Source organism: Corvus cornix, chromosome 5 (genome assembly GCF_000738735.6).
Source record: "Corvus cornix cornix isolate S_Up_H32 chromosome 5, ASM73873v5, whole genome shotgun sequence".
Taxonomy (NCBI): domain Eukaryota; kingdom Metazoa; phylum Chordata; class Aves; order Passeriformes; family Corvidae; genus Corvus; species Corvus cornix.
In genome coordinates, this window is record NC_046335.1 from 33261422 (window position 1) to 33275594 (window position 14173).

The 14173-nt window shown below is 40.2% G+C and overlaps 1 protein-coding gene across 6 annotated transcripts in view; it reads left to right on the plus strand.

Annotated features, from left to right (window-relative positions):
- Positions 1-14173, plus strand: part of ZFYVE26 (zinc finger FYVE-type containing 26) — a 49270-nt gene continuing 35097 nt past the window's right edge. For 5 of the 6 annotated variants that reach the window (XM_019283698.3, XM_019283715.3, XM_019283707.3 and 2 more), the window contains exons 1-10: positions 1-332; positions 1753-1831; positions 2535-2624; positions 4502-5054; positions 6426-6556; positions 7370-7534; positions 8621-8709; positions 8985-9145; positions 12405-12608; positions 13169-13822. In XM_019283698.3, the coding sequence (XP_019139243.2) occupies positions 142-332; positions 1753-1831; positions 2535-2624; positions 4502-5054; positions 6426-6556; positions 7370-7534; positions 8621-8709; positions 8985-9145; positions 12405-12608; positions 13169-13822 (2317 nt within the window). In that variant the 5' untranslated portion in view covers positions 1-141. The remainder of the gene's footprint in view (positions 333-1752; positions 1832-2534; positions 2625-4501; positions 5055-6425; positions 6557-7369; positions 7535-8620; positions 8710-8984; positions 9146-12404; positions 12609-13168; positions 13823-14173) is intronic. The other variant, XM_019283703.3, reaches the window with a different exon arrangement.

Consider the following 14173-nt stretch of genomic DNA (forward strand, 5'->3'; position numbering starts at 1 on the left):
ATGGCGGCGGCGCGGGGAGGAGGTGCTGGGGCGGTGCTGTAGAGCCCAGCGCCGCCGGGGCCGCGCCCTGCCCCGCCAGGGAGCGCGGCATCGCCTCCGTGTGTATCACCCCGTCCCGGGTCACCCCCTCGTCCTGGGAAGATGCATTCTTTTGGGAACGAAGAAGCCGATTCTCTGGAGCGTCTCTTCGGGTTTTTCTGTGAGTGCGTACGGCGTGGGCACTGGGAGCTTGCACAGGCCTGCGTGCCCCAGCTGAGCCAGTGGCACGGGGACGGCCCCGGGAAGGTGGAGGCAGTTCTTCAGGCTCTGGTAGCTTGTCCCGTGGGGGTAAGGTAAGTAAGGTACTGCTCTGGTTCAGCAGACTTGAGAGTGAAAGGGGGAGGAGCAATTAGTTTAGTGTTGGCTGTGGGTGAAAGGTAGAATCAGGGAAGTAGCACTGAGGTGTCTTGTGATGCTGTTGTCTGAACTTTGATGTCTTATCACTGACCAAGGACTTAGGCTGCCCATCCCACCGGGATAACGACTTGTGTTCCTTTGCGTAAGTGACATGGTGATTGATACAAGCGTAAAACTACCTGGAAGCATTTCAGAACGGATTTTAATAGATTTTACTGAAGGAGAAGGACCGTCTCTTGAAATTACATTTCTTTAGCACTGAGCTTCAGTTAATTTAGAAATGGAACCACCAAGATCAGCAGTGTAGTTACTTAAAGCGTTCTCTTGTTTCCAACTCTTGAAAAATATCCTAATTTCTAAAAATGTAATTCTAAAAAGTTCAAATTATGCTGTTGATTTCGTATTTCTCTCACACTGTATTTTGGAATGTCATCGGTTTTACTTAATCCCAGTTACTTTTTATCTCTGCTTTTCAGCTAAGCATATGTGAAGGGTGACTTTCTAGCACTTCAGGGAACACTCGCATTCCCGCTGTCTAACCAGATGATCATACTTCTTCACATCAAAGTTTGTGTAACATTTTAGTAAAGGTTCTAAGAAACAGTTTACACTGACAGCAGCTGAAGGAAGGTGTGCACGTGGTTGGATGAATATTGCTAACAGCCATGTGAGACATAAGCATTTCCAATCTTTTGATCTTTGATAGCTGGGCTATCACATTTAAAGGCTTTAGTTAGGAGTGCTGAGATTTTTAAAGGACAGGAACTATATTGTGCTTTCTCCTTTTCCTAGTCCTTTGACAGTACTGCATATGTTCCTAACCGTGTGGGCTTTGGGATGTTGAAGTACTGGAGCATGTGAAACACTGATGGAAATTAGAAGGATTCTTTAATTAGTACATTGCTTCACTTTTAGTTTGGGCATAGAGCTGCATTTAGGCTGCTGTGACCTAAGACTTAGTTTCATTTTTTGGGTAGAAATAGGCAGAACAGGAAATAGCACTGTTTGGCAAGTGGTCACATTTCAACGAAATCTGCTGAAGTGCTCAAAGAGACCTATACAGACAGAACTTTGGGCCAGAAATAGGTTTCTTTGTTTTGAGAAACTATGCCAGTAGTATTTGGCCAATCTGAAAGCAGTTATTTGCACAGCAGAAATCACTGAGTTGATGTGCAAGAGCACCAATATTCTGGTTTCCCTGCATTCTTTTCCCTGGTCTTTGGCTACTTACTTGTCTTTGTTTTTATCTTACTCGAAGAAATACAAAATCAATATTATCTCTGACGGTGTTTTCCTGGATCTTGGAGATGGAGAGGACCTTGCATAATCCACTGTATATGCTTCTTGCTTTTGTAGATGGGGACAGAATTCTAGCCCATGGAGAACTGCCTGGCTTTGGCTTCTTGTGCTGGAAAAATGGCTTGCCAGAAATCAGGTACAGAAACATCTGGTTGACTTCTAAATGCACTTTGTAGCTCTGATTTCTAACTGACTTCCAAGTGCAGAATGTCTCCATAGTCGCTTATTTAAATGTAGGCTTTCCCATGTTTCATGGAACTAAGTTCTCAAGCTATCTGGAGACATGCACTACTTTTGCATTTAACAAATTTATCAAGAAAGAACTGTTAATCTTCACACTGAAGAGAAAAACTGGGGTTTTTTTTAAGATATTAGAAGTTAACATTGTAGCTTTGCACATTCACATGAATGAAAAGCATGAGTTTATCAACTTCTGCATTTGTCTAGCACCTCTCTTACATTACAGATGAAATAGCTCAGGCATCAGACAATTTTTATAAGCTTTAGATGTTGAGGGATGTGCATACTTCTTTTTAAAATTCATTTCTCCTTGTCACTACTTAGACTTTCATTTTTTCTTTACATTCTGAGGAATTGATGGGTTTGTGATTTTTGACAAGGTGACATTTGTCTCTGTTTCCAAATGTAGGAATAAATAAAATCAACTGGTGTGAGAGCAGAACCTGAATGGAATAGCCTTTAATTGAGAATTAGGTTACTTCAGAGAGATATTTCAGTCTGCCTCAAAATGTTAATGAAATAGCTATGATTAAGTTCCCATGCTAATGTAAATAAAAGTTTTATTGACTAATGTATTTCCCGTTCTTATATGGTTTCAGAAAACTGTTCCAGTTGCTCTTCAGAGAGAAACTGAATTTTTATTATTCTTGGAAGAACTACAGAAAGATGTCTCTGAGGAAGTCCTGAAGGTGAGCTACTTCTGCGCCGTACTTCTTCTTTTTTTTATGCAGTATGCCCAGCTTCATCAGATCGAAGTTAATGCTTCCTGCTAACTGCTTGAGATGTTAATGTGTTATTAATCTTCCAGGCAACTGAGAGAGAGTGTAATTCAGATCCCTTTGTGAAGTTAATCCAGTGTGCCTGCAAGTGATTTCTCTGGCTAGAGTAGAGGCTGCAGGCAGACAAGGAACAGGTTTTTCTACGTGCTGTTTCTTACACACGACTGCAACTGCTTGCCACAGTCTTCAGTCCATAAACACCTGTAATAATCGTAAACCTACAACCTGCTGTGAGCCAAAATAAACTATAGTCAGTAAGCACATTTTAAAAATTAGTTTATTTTCTTTTTCTTTCTTTAGGGATCTTAATTTTCATCTCCTATGCACCCCTTTTCCCCCTTCCTGGAAGCTTTGGGATGCTCTACTATTACTGCTGACATTGCCTAGTAATTGGTATGATGCATGTTCTGAGGTCCAGGATCCATTTTCCCTTATGAATTAAAAAATGCAGGCTGATTTATTTGAGAAGTATGTGGAAATGTGCAAAGGTGGATTAATATCAAAAGCAAGAATAGAGCAGAAAATTAGGAAAGTTACTAACTGTAGGACTGTCCTAATTTGGCGTTCGTTACAACAGATTTGGATCTGATGTGGTGTGTGAAATGTCATAAGATGTTGCTTCTGGTCCTATAGATTTTAACTCTTTCAAGATACTCTTTTTTGGTTTGCCTTTTTTTAAAGAGGAAAATGAAAACTTATTATATTCAGAGGGTATTTCAGCTTAGGAAAAGTTGTTCAATATTTCACTAAGGATACGGAATTAGCAATTACAGGATGAAAACAAGCAAGGCAAACTTGAATGTTGATTAAAATCTGCTTGAAGTCTGTTAATGAATAATGAAGTCTGTGCATGTTACCATCTCACCTCCAAGGTTATGAAGGGTTCCACCATTGTCCACACTGTCCACCAGTGTTGCGCAGAAACATGAGATTCAGCAACTTCTTATCTTTGTCACAATTACTGTCAGAGGCATGTGGTCCGTAGAGTTACATTTCAATCCAGCAAATAATAAAAAAAAGGGTATTGTGGACTTGCTTTCCATTCTCATTCTTTGTGCACACCAACCACCTCTCCCCTACGTAATCTCTGAGGTGTCTCTTTGAGCCAAAGGCAGCACTCACATAATTCCAGAAGTGCCAAAAATGCTGCTTGAGTGATATTCAACTGGCTTGTCCCTCACCTTCCCAACTCTTATTGTGTGAGCTAATTGGGATTTTTTGTTTGTTTGTTTTACCCTTTCCCGTTCTGAAATTTTAGGTTTTCTGCTGATAGGTAGAAAACTTATTGTTGCTTAAGAAAAGTCTGTGAGATGGCTTCTGAATCTGTTCACCAGTTTTAATCAAATTTGAAAAATTGATAAGGATGATGTAGTTGGTAAATGGATGGTACAAATCTGGAAAAGTAGGATGAAAAAAACCCACCACTAATCATTATGCTCTTAGCGACCTACAAAGATCCAGTTATATTAGTACATTGCTTGGAGGTGGAATATGGCAGTGCTTCAGCCATCCCATAGGGACTGCTATGGTTCCTTGCTTGTACATCGTCCTTATAGTGTACTTGTGTATTACAGGATTCTTTATATTTTGTTACATATTCAGGCATATCCACTCTTCTAGGAGGGATATTGGACAAGGTGGACCATTATTAATAGATTTCTTAGGTAGTATGGTGTTTGCAAATTGATTTATCTGCTCACTTTCAAGTTTCTTCTATTTTTTTAAATAATTCATTTCATGTATTCATGTAGTCAAAAAGGCTTACTCTTTTATTATTTTCCTGCCAGGAACTGTTTGAAGCATTTGAGTGCACGCAAAACAAGCACATCACAGACAGCAAAAGAAGAGATGACTGTTCTCACAAATTCAGTTTGGATGTTGTTTCAGCTCTCCGGAAGCTTCTGCTGCGGGCTCCCCAGAGGGCAAAAGGCCTGCTGGAGTTCTTCCAGGGGGAACAAGGAATACCAAGCTCCTCACTCCAGCAATATCGCTCTCTACAAAACATCTTTGTAGAATTTCTTTGTGACTCCTTAAAATCTCTGCGGAGGCTTCAGGGCAGTTCTGAGATTTCAGCGGAACTAGATCAAAGAGAACTAGTAGATACAATTTATGCTGCTCTCAGTATAGTGACTTTTGAGGTGGAGCATCAAGCAGATGAAATAAAACACTTATTCAGGGAGCTCTTGGATGTATGCTGGGCTGAGGGGAGCCCATTAAGGGAAGAGAAGCTACTAAACTGTATGCTGAGGAAACAGAGCCATGGCTTGTTAAGCCTCTATAGCAATGTTCTCACAGAAAGAACAAGAGAAAAGTTTTTGTTGTCAAAATCAATACAAAAAGGTTTGTTTCACATTTTGCTTTGTACTAATCTCCTGTTTAACAAAACCGTTAAGGCATTAAATAGATGAGTAGTCAAGAAGTCAGGCAATGTTCTTGCTAAGGTGCCTTAACAAACCATCGACTCTTTAGAAAGATGATGCTAAAATGATCCTTAAAGCAAGGAACTGGCATAGGAACACTGGTTCTCTCCCTTACATTTCTGCAGTCTATGCCATGTTTTGTGATCACTTCCTTTACCACCCCTTGTTGTGCTCTATTTTAATATGCTCAGCATTTCTCTTGATGAAAATCTTTCTTGTAACTAGAGGTTTGACACTCCCTATGTATACAGTATTTATTTGTTCACCTCCAGTTCAGGGTCGTCTATGTTGGAATATGTTCTGTTTCTGGCCAGTAACAATCACCTCAGTAATCCCAAAATATTCAAACCCCTTAATACAGGAAAAGAAAACTTCTGAAAGTGGAAGGAGCTGTGGAGTGGGCTGATATCCCAGCAGGACAGAAGATGCACTGTGATTACCTGCTCACTTGCCAGAGCCCAGCTGTTGGTTTTGTACCAACCATGACTTCACAGCCTCTGTCTAGCTCGCTATGACTGGTACCTTTAGTTGTAACTTGATGATCCTGGTGGATCCCTTTCCAGCTCAGCATATTCTGTGAATCTATGAGGATCTCAGATGAAGCTGAATGGCAAGTGATGCCCAAGTCCTTGTCAGTAAAGTGGCAAGGAAGGAAAAGCTAGAATCCTACCCTCTTTTGTTCACCTCTGTTCACTGAGGTGTAAGTCAGTGGAATTTTTATTGTCTCTTCTCCCTTCACTCAGGGATTGCTGAAGGGAAGTTCAGGCTGGTGTGGCAGACTCTAGAAATTCTGATAATAACTATAGTTAGTGCTTCCTTGTGGGGGAAGAGGAGATCCACATACCTTCACTCTCACTGGGAATAGTTTGTGTCTCACTTTGCACAGATCTGAGAAGTTCCAGTACTGGACAAGCCTTTGCTAAGGCCCTGCAAAGTAGCACAGTGTCTTGAGCACAAGCAAGAATTCTTGCAACTCATAGATAAGGTGTTCGTGGCTAAAGCAAGTCAGGCAGTGTGACCTGAGCTGATGCAAACAGCCTGTGTGCTGAGCAGGCTTTTGCTATGTTAATGATTGTCGATACAGTTTTCTGGTTTTCTATCTGACCTCTATCAAATTTCTCTGCTTGGCCCTCCTGTTACCAAGTAACAATATCCAATAGCTGGTAATATGTAACAGCTGGTTAGTGCTTGAGGAAATGTTGAGTGTTTCTCAGTTTAAATTAGTAACAATTGTGCTTCTCTCGAAGATACCCCTCTCTACTGGAAGGTAACCTTGTTGTGATGTTTTTAGGATCATCTGAGCAGCTGGATACAGAGCGAACTGTGATGAGTTTGTTCTCAGATCCCAAAGAAGCTCCTAATTGGAAGACAGCCTATTTCTACTGCTTGAGCAGCAGCAAGCACTTTCTGGAACAGATTCTGGTACAGCCATAAAATCATTAACAGGGAAACCGAATGGAGGCTAAAGTCAGTCCCTGTATTGAACATATCTCAGTGGTGCACAGAAGCATTTTGTATTCAAATAGTGTTTGCCAGGGGTGATGACTAATAGGAACAAGGAGGTAACGGTGATAACTCCCCTACTTGCAGCTGTGCGATGAACATAAAACAGCTAGTGAGATTTTTGGAAAAGCTCATCTGCACGCAGACTGAAGATTAAATCTTCAGGGTTTAAGAAGTCTCATTTTCTGCTTGTAATTTTGTTGGATACACCATTTACCTCATGACCTTGAACTTGTTGCTTTCTGATGCTGATAGATTTGGGGCAGTGAGACTAGTTTGCATGGTAAAATTTGTGGTGAAAATAGTCTGTTATGAATTAATTGATTTTTATATATTCACATAGAAGAAATAGAATACAGGCAGGTGGTCACTGTTAAAGTGTGAGGTTTTAAGGTTGAACATATTTCAACTTTTATGTAATGTGCTTGTAGAAGTCTTTTACATGATGCCCTTGGCAGAGACGTAATCAAGAGAGGGAATGCAAAGATAATGTAGAGTGGAATGTGAGTTTGCTAGGTAGTAAGCATTTGAAATGATGTTTTTTCCTTAAGACAACTTTACTGATGGGTATCCTGATAGCTTGGACAGTGTAAATTTCGGGACATTCCAGATGCAGAATTTCACTCTTTTAGTGAAGCTAATATTGAAATGGCTACTTGCTTACATAGTCGGCCAGGCATTATGGGTCTCCACATTTTGGGAAAATTAGTACTTCTTCCTTTTATTTTCTAGGTGACTGCATTAGCTTTACTAAAAAGAGAAGACTACTCAGGCCTGAAGAACTTGTTGAGGAGAGAATTCAACCCCCTGAGCCGCCTCTTGGTGTTGTTAGGATGGACTCATTGTCAAAGCTTGGAATCAGCAAAAGCATTGCTATGGACTCTACACAAAACTCAGGTAAATCAGCAGAAAGCAAGTGGCAGTATCCCAGTCTGAGTCCAGATAATGCAATTTGTTTGCAAAAACACGTAAAACCAGGGAGTTTTCAGTGAGAATGTCGATCTTCCTCAAAATGGAATTTAAAAAGCTAAGATATTACAGTTGCCTTTCTTCTTGTTCCTTGGCCGTGGAGTATGACTGCAAAGGAGAGTCTGAAAGTTTCTCTCACATAAATTCATAAACAGCCTCTGCTGTTAACATGAGAAAAAAGACAGCAATGGTTGTTGATTAGTTTTGAAGAGAGCTGGAACATCTTTCTTTCATGTAATTTCCTCCAGTGAGTCATCCCTGGATAGTGACTTATTCAGGCCTGAGTTCAACAATGCGGTAGCTTGGAAATTCCCCATACTCATTCGCAAAGTGAAATGATAAATGACAAGAGCTGTGAGCAAAAGATCCACCTTGTTTGGGGGGCAGTCTTCATCTGTGCAAAAGAGACAGGGTTCCAGCTCTGAAGGTGTAGTTGCACTTTAGATGATGCCTGCTGGCTGGCTGAGATGTCAGAGATGGGGAGATGAGCAGCCTTGTACTGCTGGCTCACAGTGCAGACCTAAGCCAATATTGCCTTAAGGGAGTTACTATCTCTTGGTAATACACCCAAAGTCTATTCAGTAGCTTCTGCAAAGTTACTCTTAGATTTGATTTTAGCAGGCAGTCATCTGTAGTAGAAAAACACATGGAAAAGGAGAATAACCATCTGCTACCCAGTATGTCATCTTTCTAGTGCATGATTAGTTCTAGAGATTAGTTTTAGACTGTTACTAAGAAGCATTATTTTGCATTTTATAAGCTAATCTTGAAAAGGGATGTAGCCACCTTTCCATGGTCTGTAGATGTGTCAAGGGGAGGCTGACTGACTTTTATGTTCTTTCCGAATAGCCCTCCTTTGCTGGGTTTGTAATAAATCTGGCAATTTTCTGTATTTGAAATTTATTATCTAGGTAAAGAAGTCTTGCAAACATGCATATGTGACACAGGCTTGCTTCTGCTGTCTGGCTGGGAGATTTGTTGTAAAGAGATTCTTTTATTTGTCTTTCCATTTAGGATCTGTGCAATGATTCAGTATTGAAAGATTTTTGTGATGGGCTCTGGGCTCATGTGGAAGTTCTTGAATGGTGTATGCAGCAAAACAGGTAAAATGATCAGAAGGACTTTTTCCAAACTATGTTGCCAACTCTACCTGTTAAGTCAGTTTATGTATGCAAATAGAGAAGGTATTATTTTCTTGGCTAATCATCTAATAGTGACTGTATAAACAAGCTCTTAAAATTTCTCATGGGCTGCAGTTACACTCTTTGTTTTTCTTTTTAGTTGCAGTAGTTTGGTTCAATCAGAATTAGAGTGGGAGTTAAATCTTTAAATGTAGTTGAGACTTAAATCTGTGTCACCTCTTTGTTGTCTCCTGCAGTATTACTGTCCCAAGGAAGGTTCTGTTGCAACACTTGCACAATCTGGATTGCCACACTGTGGTGTACTCTCTGCATCATCTCACCAATCTTCTGGCACTGAATGAAGATGATGTTATTGAGCTTCTTCAGAAAGTTCCTGCTAGAGACCAACAGATGCAGGGTAAATGCATAGGGTTGTAAGAACACTAAAAACTCACAATCCATTGAGTGTGTATGTTCAGTACTTCTGCCAGGATTTGTTCTTTTGACCTGCTTCTGTAATTGTGGAAGATAAGTTACCAGCTGTTTTGTGGAACAAATCTAGAGAGCATGTGGAAATTATTTTGAAATCCTTTTGGGGAGTAAATTGTCTTTCAAGAAGGAGTTGTGAGATCTCTTTGATCTCACAAGGACAGATTTCTGAAATAGCTTTTTCAAGATGGTAACAAGATTTTGCACATGCTCATGATATGCACTTCTCATTGTAACTTTTGTACTGTGTAATACCTTTAGTTTGAAAAGAAAGTGTATGGTTTGTATTTCGGTGCACTTTAATTTAAAATCAAAGAACAAAACCAGATGAAATTGACAATATCTTGTACTACAACATCTTTGTTTTTGAAAGATATAAAAAGTGGAGGCTTTTTATTCTAATATAAATTTAAATTTAATGTTTAAGTTAGTAATGCTTACCTACAGCCTATGTTTACATCACTCCTGCCTCACTTCTTTCATCTTCACGTTCCAGTTGGGTGCCTAAAATACCTGCAACTACCAAACACATTGGATCACTTAAAAGTGAATCTCCTTGGACACTCTTCTGATTGTAGCCTATCTCCAGGTTCAGCTGCTGCTATTTTAAAGCTGTTTTCTGATAGGACTTCTTAATAATGATAGAGAAGCTCTGTTTTCCTGCATGTACTAGAACCTAAGAAGCTGCAATTTTTTGTGTCTTATTTCTTTTACATTTGTGAATTTGGACGTGTGTAATTTCAACCTGAGTTGTATGGAGAGCTCTCAGTGATGGATGTCACACAGATTTTTCCAGATTGCCTAGTGGGAAGTAGGTTTCTCTCCTTCCATTATCATACTGTTGTAACGTTGGTTTCTGTTCCTACTTTCTCAGGTTTTGGTGTTAAAATTATCATAACACTTGTCTTGAATAATCTTGAAAGATGTAGTAATTGGGACTCTATATAGATCCTTATTTTCAGTGCCCTGCTTTCTGAAATTGTTTTGTTGTTGCTAGTGTTGTGGGATTTTTTAATCAGTTCTTACATTTTAATTATTTTCTGCTTAAATTCTGTCAAAGCCTTTCAAAAACAGGAAGAGGCAGTCCCATCATATCTTCTGGGAGCTGCATGACTGTAGCAAAAGAACTCTAGCTGTGGTTTCTCTTCTTTTTTTTTACATGGCACATTAATTTATGGAACTAATTAATGGAAGACAAGTCCTCCTTCTCTTTTCAATCCAGCAATTATTGCAAAATTCAGATGATTCTGTAAGCACATCTTAATAGAATCTTCTTTAAAATAATCTATTTTGAACCTTAAAGGGAAGAGAGGAGTCATAAACTTTTTTTTTGTCAGACATGGTAGTGTTAACAGGCCTTTTCCTCCAATCACTGCACATGCTTCCCTCTCTTCCTCTTCTTTTTAGTACACATCTGTCAGCTGCAATAGTGAAACCAGAGTAGTGGTACTGATAGACAGTCGAGTTCAGGCTTTGCGTAACACTGGTTTTGATCAGTCATGGTGAGCAGCAATTTCCTCATGAGTTACAATATTCAAGAAGTTGTTAGTATTTCTGGCATAGGAAAAACAGTGCCAGTAGTTAAAGGATTGTTATTCCATGTTGGTACAAGGAAAAGGATTGGTTTAGGTACAAATACTGACACAGACACACTGCATCCAAGTCTTTCCACGTGTGAGGTAGAAGTGTATTAAACTTACTTTTGATTACCAGTATTTGTCTTGTAGTATCTCTAGGTAACTATTTCTCTTTTCCAGAGGATTGTATTTATCAAGTCGCTGGCTTTATCTGCCTGAAGTCCTCTTAAGACAGTAGTATTGAGAGCTATTTGGGTGTTTACGTATTAGTGTAGAGCTGCTGGGCAACAGTAGAATTTCCATAGCCATTTACATAGAATTTCCATAGTGGGTTCTGCAAAGGATTCATACTTGGATGTCTCCTCAGTTCTGTCTGCTGTCTACATTGTATTTTCCATCATTGTCGCTGTTTAGAATTGCAGTGATAGGGAATAACTGTTGCCAACTGTTTATGCCCTCAGTCCTGTTGCCTTGGCTGCTCTGTAGTTTTCAGAAGAGTTCAGACTGGTGCTTTTCCTTGCGGTCATACTCAAACTTTGTGGAGAACAGCACTGAAACACTTTCTAGGTTAGGTAATTCTGTTCAGTCCCAGAATTTGGATGTGGACATTGTCAGTACATTGTGCTTTGTACCAGTGCTTTGTTTAAAAAAAGCAACTTGGCTAACGCTTTCCCTGCATGACAGCAGGTAGAGGGACAATCTATCACTTGAATAAGAATACAGGACAGTGGATTCCAAGCACTAATTTAACACTCTGTGTGGTTGTCGGGAGTTTTTTGTTTCTTTCTTTGTTGTTTCTTTGTTCTTTTAACCTTTTTGCAGTAGTTGGATAATTCATCTAAACTCAACATAACAGAATATATGACACTATATTGTGTTCCTGGGTGAAGGAGATGATGATGTGATTTTTACAATTTGCAGCTCTGCTGTTCTGTTGTACTAAGAAGGGATCATATCTCTGGCATGTGATGCCTTTCCTCAAAAAAAACCCAAAGGGGAGGAGAAGTGGATGCAGTACTTCTCTAGTTTGGCTTTATTATAAATGTATGAAGGAAACTGTGGGACTGTACTTCTTCTTTAATTAGTTGCAGATTATATTTGATCTATTGTGTCAGCCACTGTGAATCATCCGTGATATCTATTTATTAGTACAAATCTGAAGAGGTGGTGGTACCCTATTCTTACTGCAGTCATAGCCTGTCTACACTGTTTCCCTACTTATCTGCTGTGTACTAGAACACAACATTCCAAGATGCTGAAATGAAACAGGATTTGCCCCTCTGCAGTATAGTTAACCACATACTGCTAATGACAGTCATTATGAGTGATTTTTGTCATTCTACACTGTAGCCAGGTCCTGTTACACAAGTTCACAGAAAATTTCCTTTTTAGAAGGGGATCCAGACCTGGCATTTCTGTGCCCATCTGTTGTGGGTTGAGTTGTTTGGGCTTTTTTTCCCAAAGTAACAGTGAGATAGATCAAAGCTGAGACAAAAATGACGCTGAGGAAGAAAGACTGGATAAATATTGCTGTGCAGGAACTGCAGGAGAAAATTAACTTGTTTTCTTGTCTACCTCCTACCCCATCACTGCCCTGGTTTCCCTCCACAGCAGCCACACTCCCTAACACCCTGAGTCAGCAGCGCAATCTGGCACTCTTCCGAGCGTTCTGTGCCATGAAGTATGCAATCTATGCTCTCTGTGTGAATTCACACAGGCATGCCAAGTGCAAGGATTGTGTACACAGCCTTCTTGGTGATATCCCTGAGGATACAGCTTTTGGAGAACCAGCAGGTGATTGGCCTCCTTTCTCAGGTTCAGTAATATGTGCTTCTCCATCCAGTTTCTGGGCTCTGAATTATCACTTAGTATTGGGATAATGTTGCACCTTGTATACATATGGTGTTTTATTCAGTGGGCTATGGATGCTTTGCAAGCAAGTCTAATTGTATTTCTTTGAGATGTCGTTATCTTTAATGAATAAGCTACCAGCCTTGTTTTAAAACATTTAAGGTAATTATACAAAAAATGTAGTGCAAAAAGGAGGTGATACTAGATATAGGATGGTAGTGACAGGGATAATTTTGTAAGAGCTTATGATTTCCCAGAGCTGAAACTGATTTAATGGCTAGAATGGGTGTAATCTGAATTTGCACATCATTGAGCAAAGTGATAATTGGCATTACTCAGAGGGAGGAGGCACACTACCTTTCTAAATGTAAATTGTTGGACTTATATTTACTTGGTGTTTGGAGGAATGATTGGGCCTGAGCCACTGGGCTAGTTCCCTCTTCTGTGATTTTCTTAAAAGGCACAAGTTGGAACAAGGAATTCCTGAAAAATGTAGTAATTTATTTTTGTTTTTAATTGTACAGATTGCTCTTCAGTATTTCCTCAGTACATTGTGAAGTGTCAGCAGTTCTTAAGGAGTGTTCCTATTCCTCTGCGCCTGGAGGTTTTGGAGAATATTTTCTCCTTGCTTTTTGTTTCCTATAGTGACCTCTATACTGAGACTCCTCTACCTGAGGACTATGCAGAGGATGAAGACCTTGACAAAAAGAGTGCTCCTCTGAGTGTAGAAGGCAGTGCCAGTCGGCAGCCGTGTGCCTCACAAAGTCCATGGCACGTAACAGAGGCTGAAAAAAAATCAGAGAAGCATCTGTTGGCTGCACAGACAGCTCACACAGATACACGAGATCTTTGTGACTCCATGGTAGATGGCAAAAGCTGTGAAACCTGTAAGCCAAGCTACCTGGATCTGAAACACTTCACCAGTGGTGTTAGTGGATTTTTAGTGGATGACGTGGCCATGGAGGCCTTCCTCACATTGCTTCTCAACCACTTGGAAGAAATTCAGAGTTCTCTCCCATGGGACTCCAGTAATGTGCTTCGAGAAGAGCTGGAGCTTGTTGAGTGCTTGAATCTTTCTGCAAGCAGAGATGCCTTTGGAGGTCGCGTGTTGCAGTTTTCCAAATACCTTTCTGAAGCTCACTGGCGATACAAGGTGGTGATGAGTAACAGAAATGCAGGTAGGCTTTGTATTTGGCGCTTTCTGATATGTTACAGCTGTCCAGACAGTGATCTCAAGGCTAAATTCCCTGAGCATCTTAATGAGGGAGCACATTTTGGCAGATACTGGGAGAGTGGCCTACTTAGAGATCACCTGGTTCTTGCATCGTTTTCCAATAGAAGTGATCCCTATTCTAATCAGAAAGTTTGGGGTTTTTTTCTCTTTTCCATCCCCTCTGGATGCACTGCTTCTGTTTGCCTTTGTCCCGCCAGTGTCACAAGTCACACTGCAGTGGTATGAAGGGACATGGTGATGTTGGATCCAGTGCAAGCCGAATAGTCTCAGCTCATTCATGGACAGTGTTGATTTA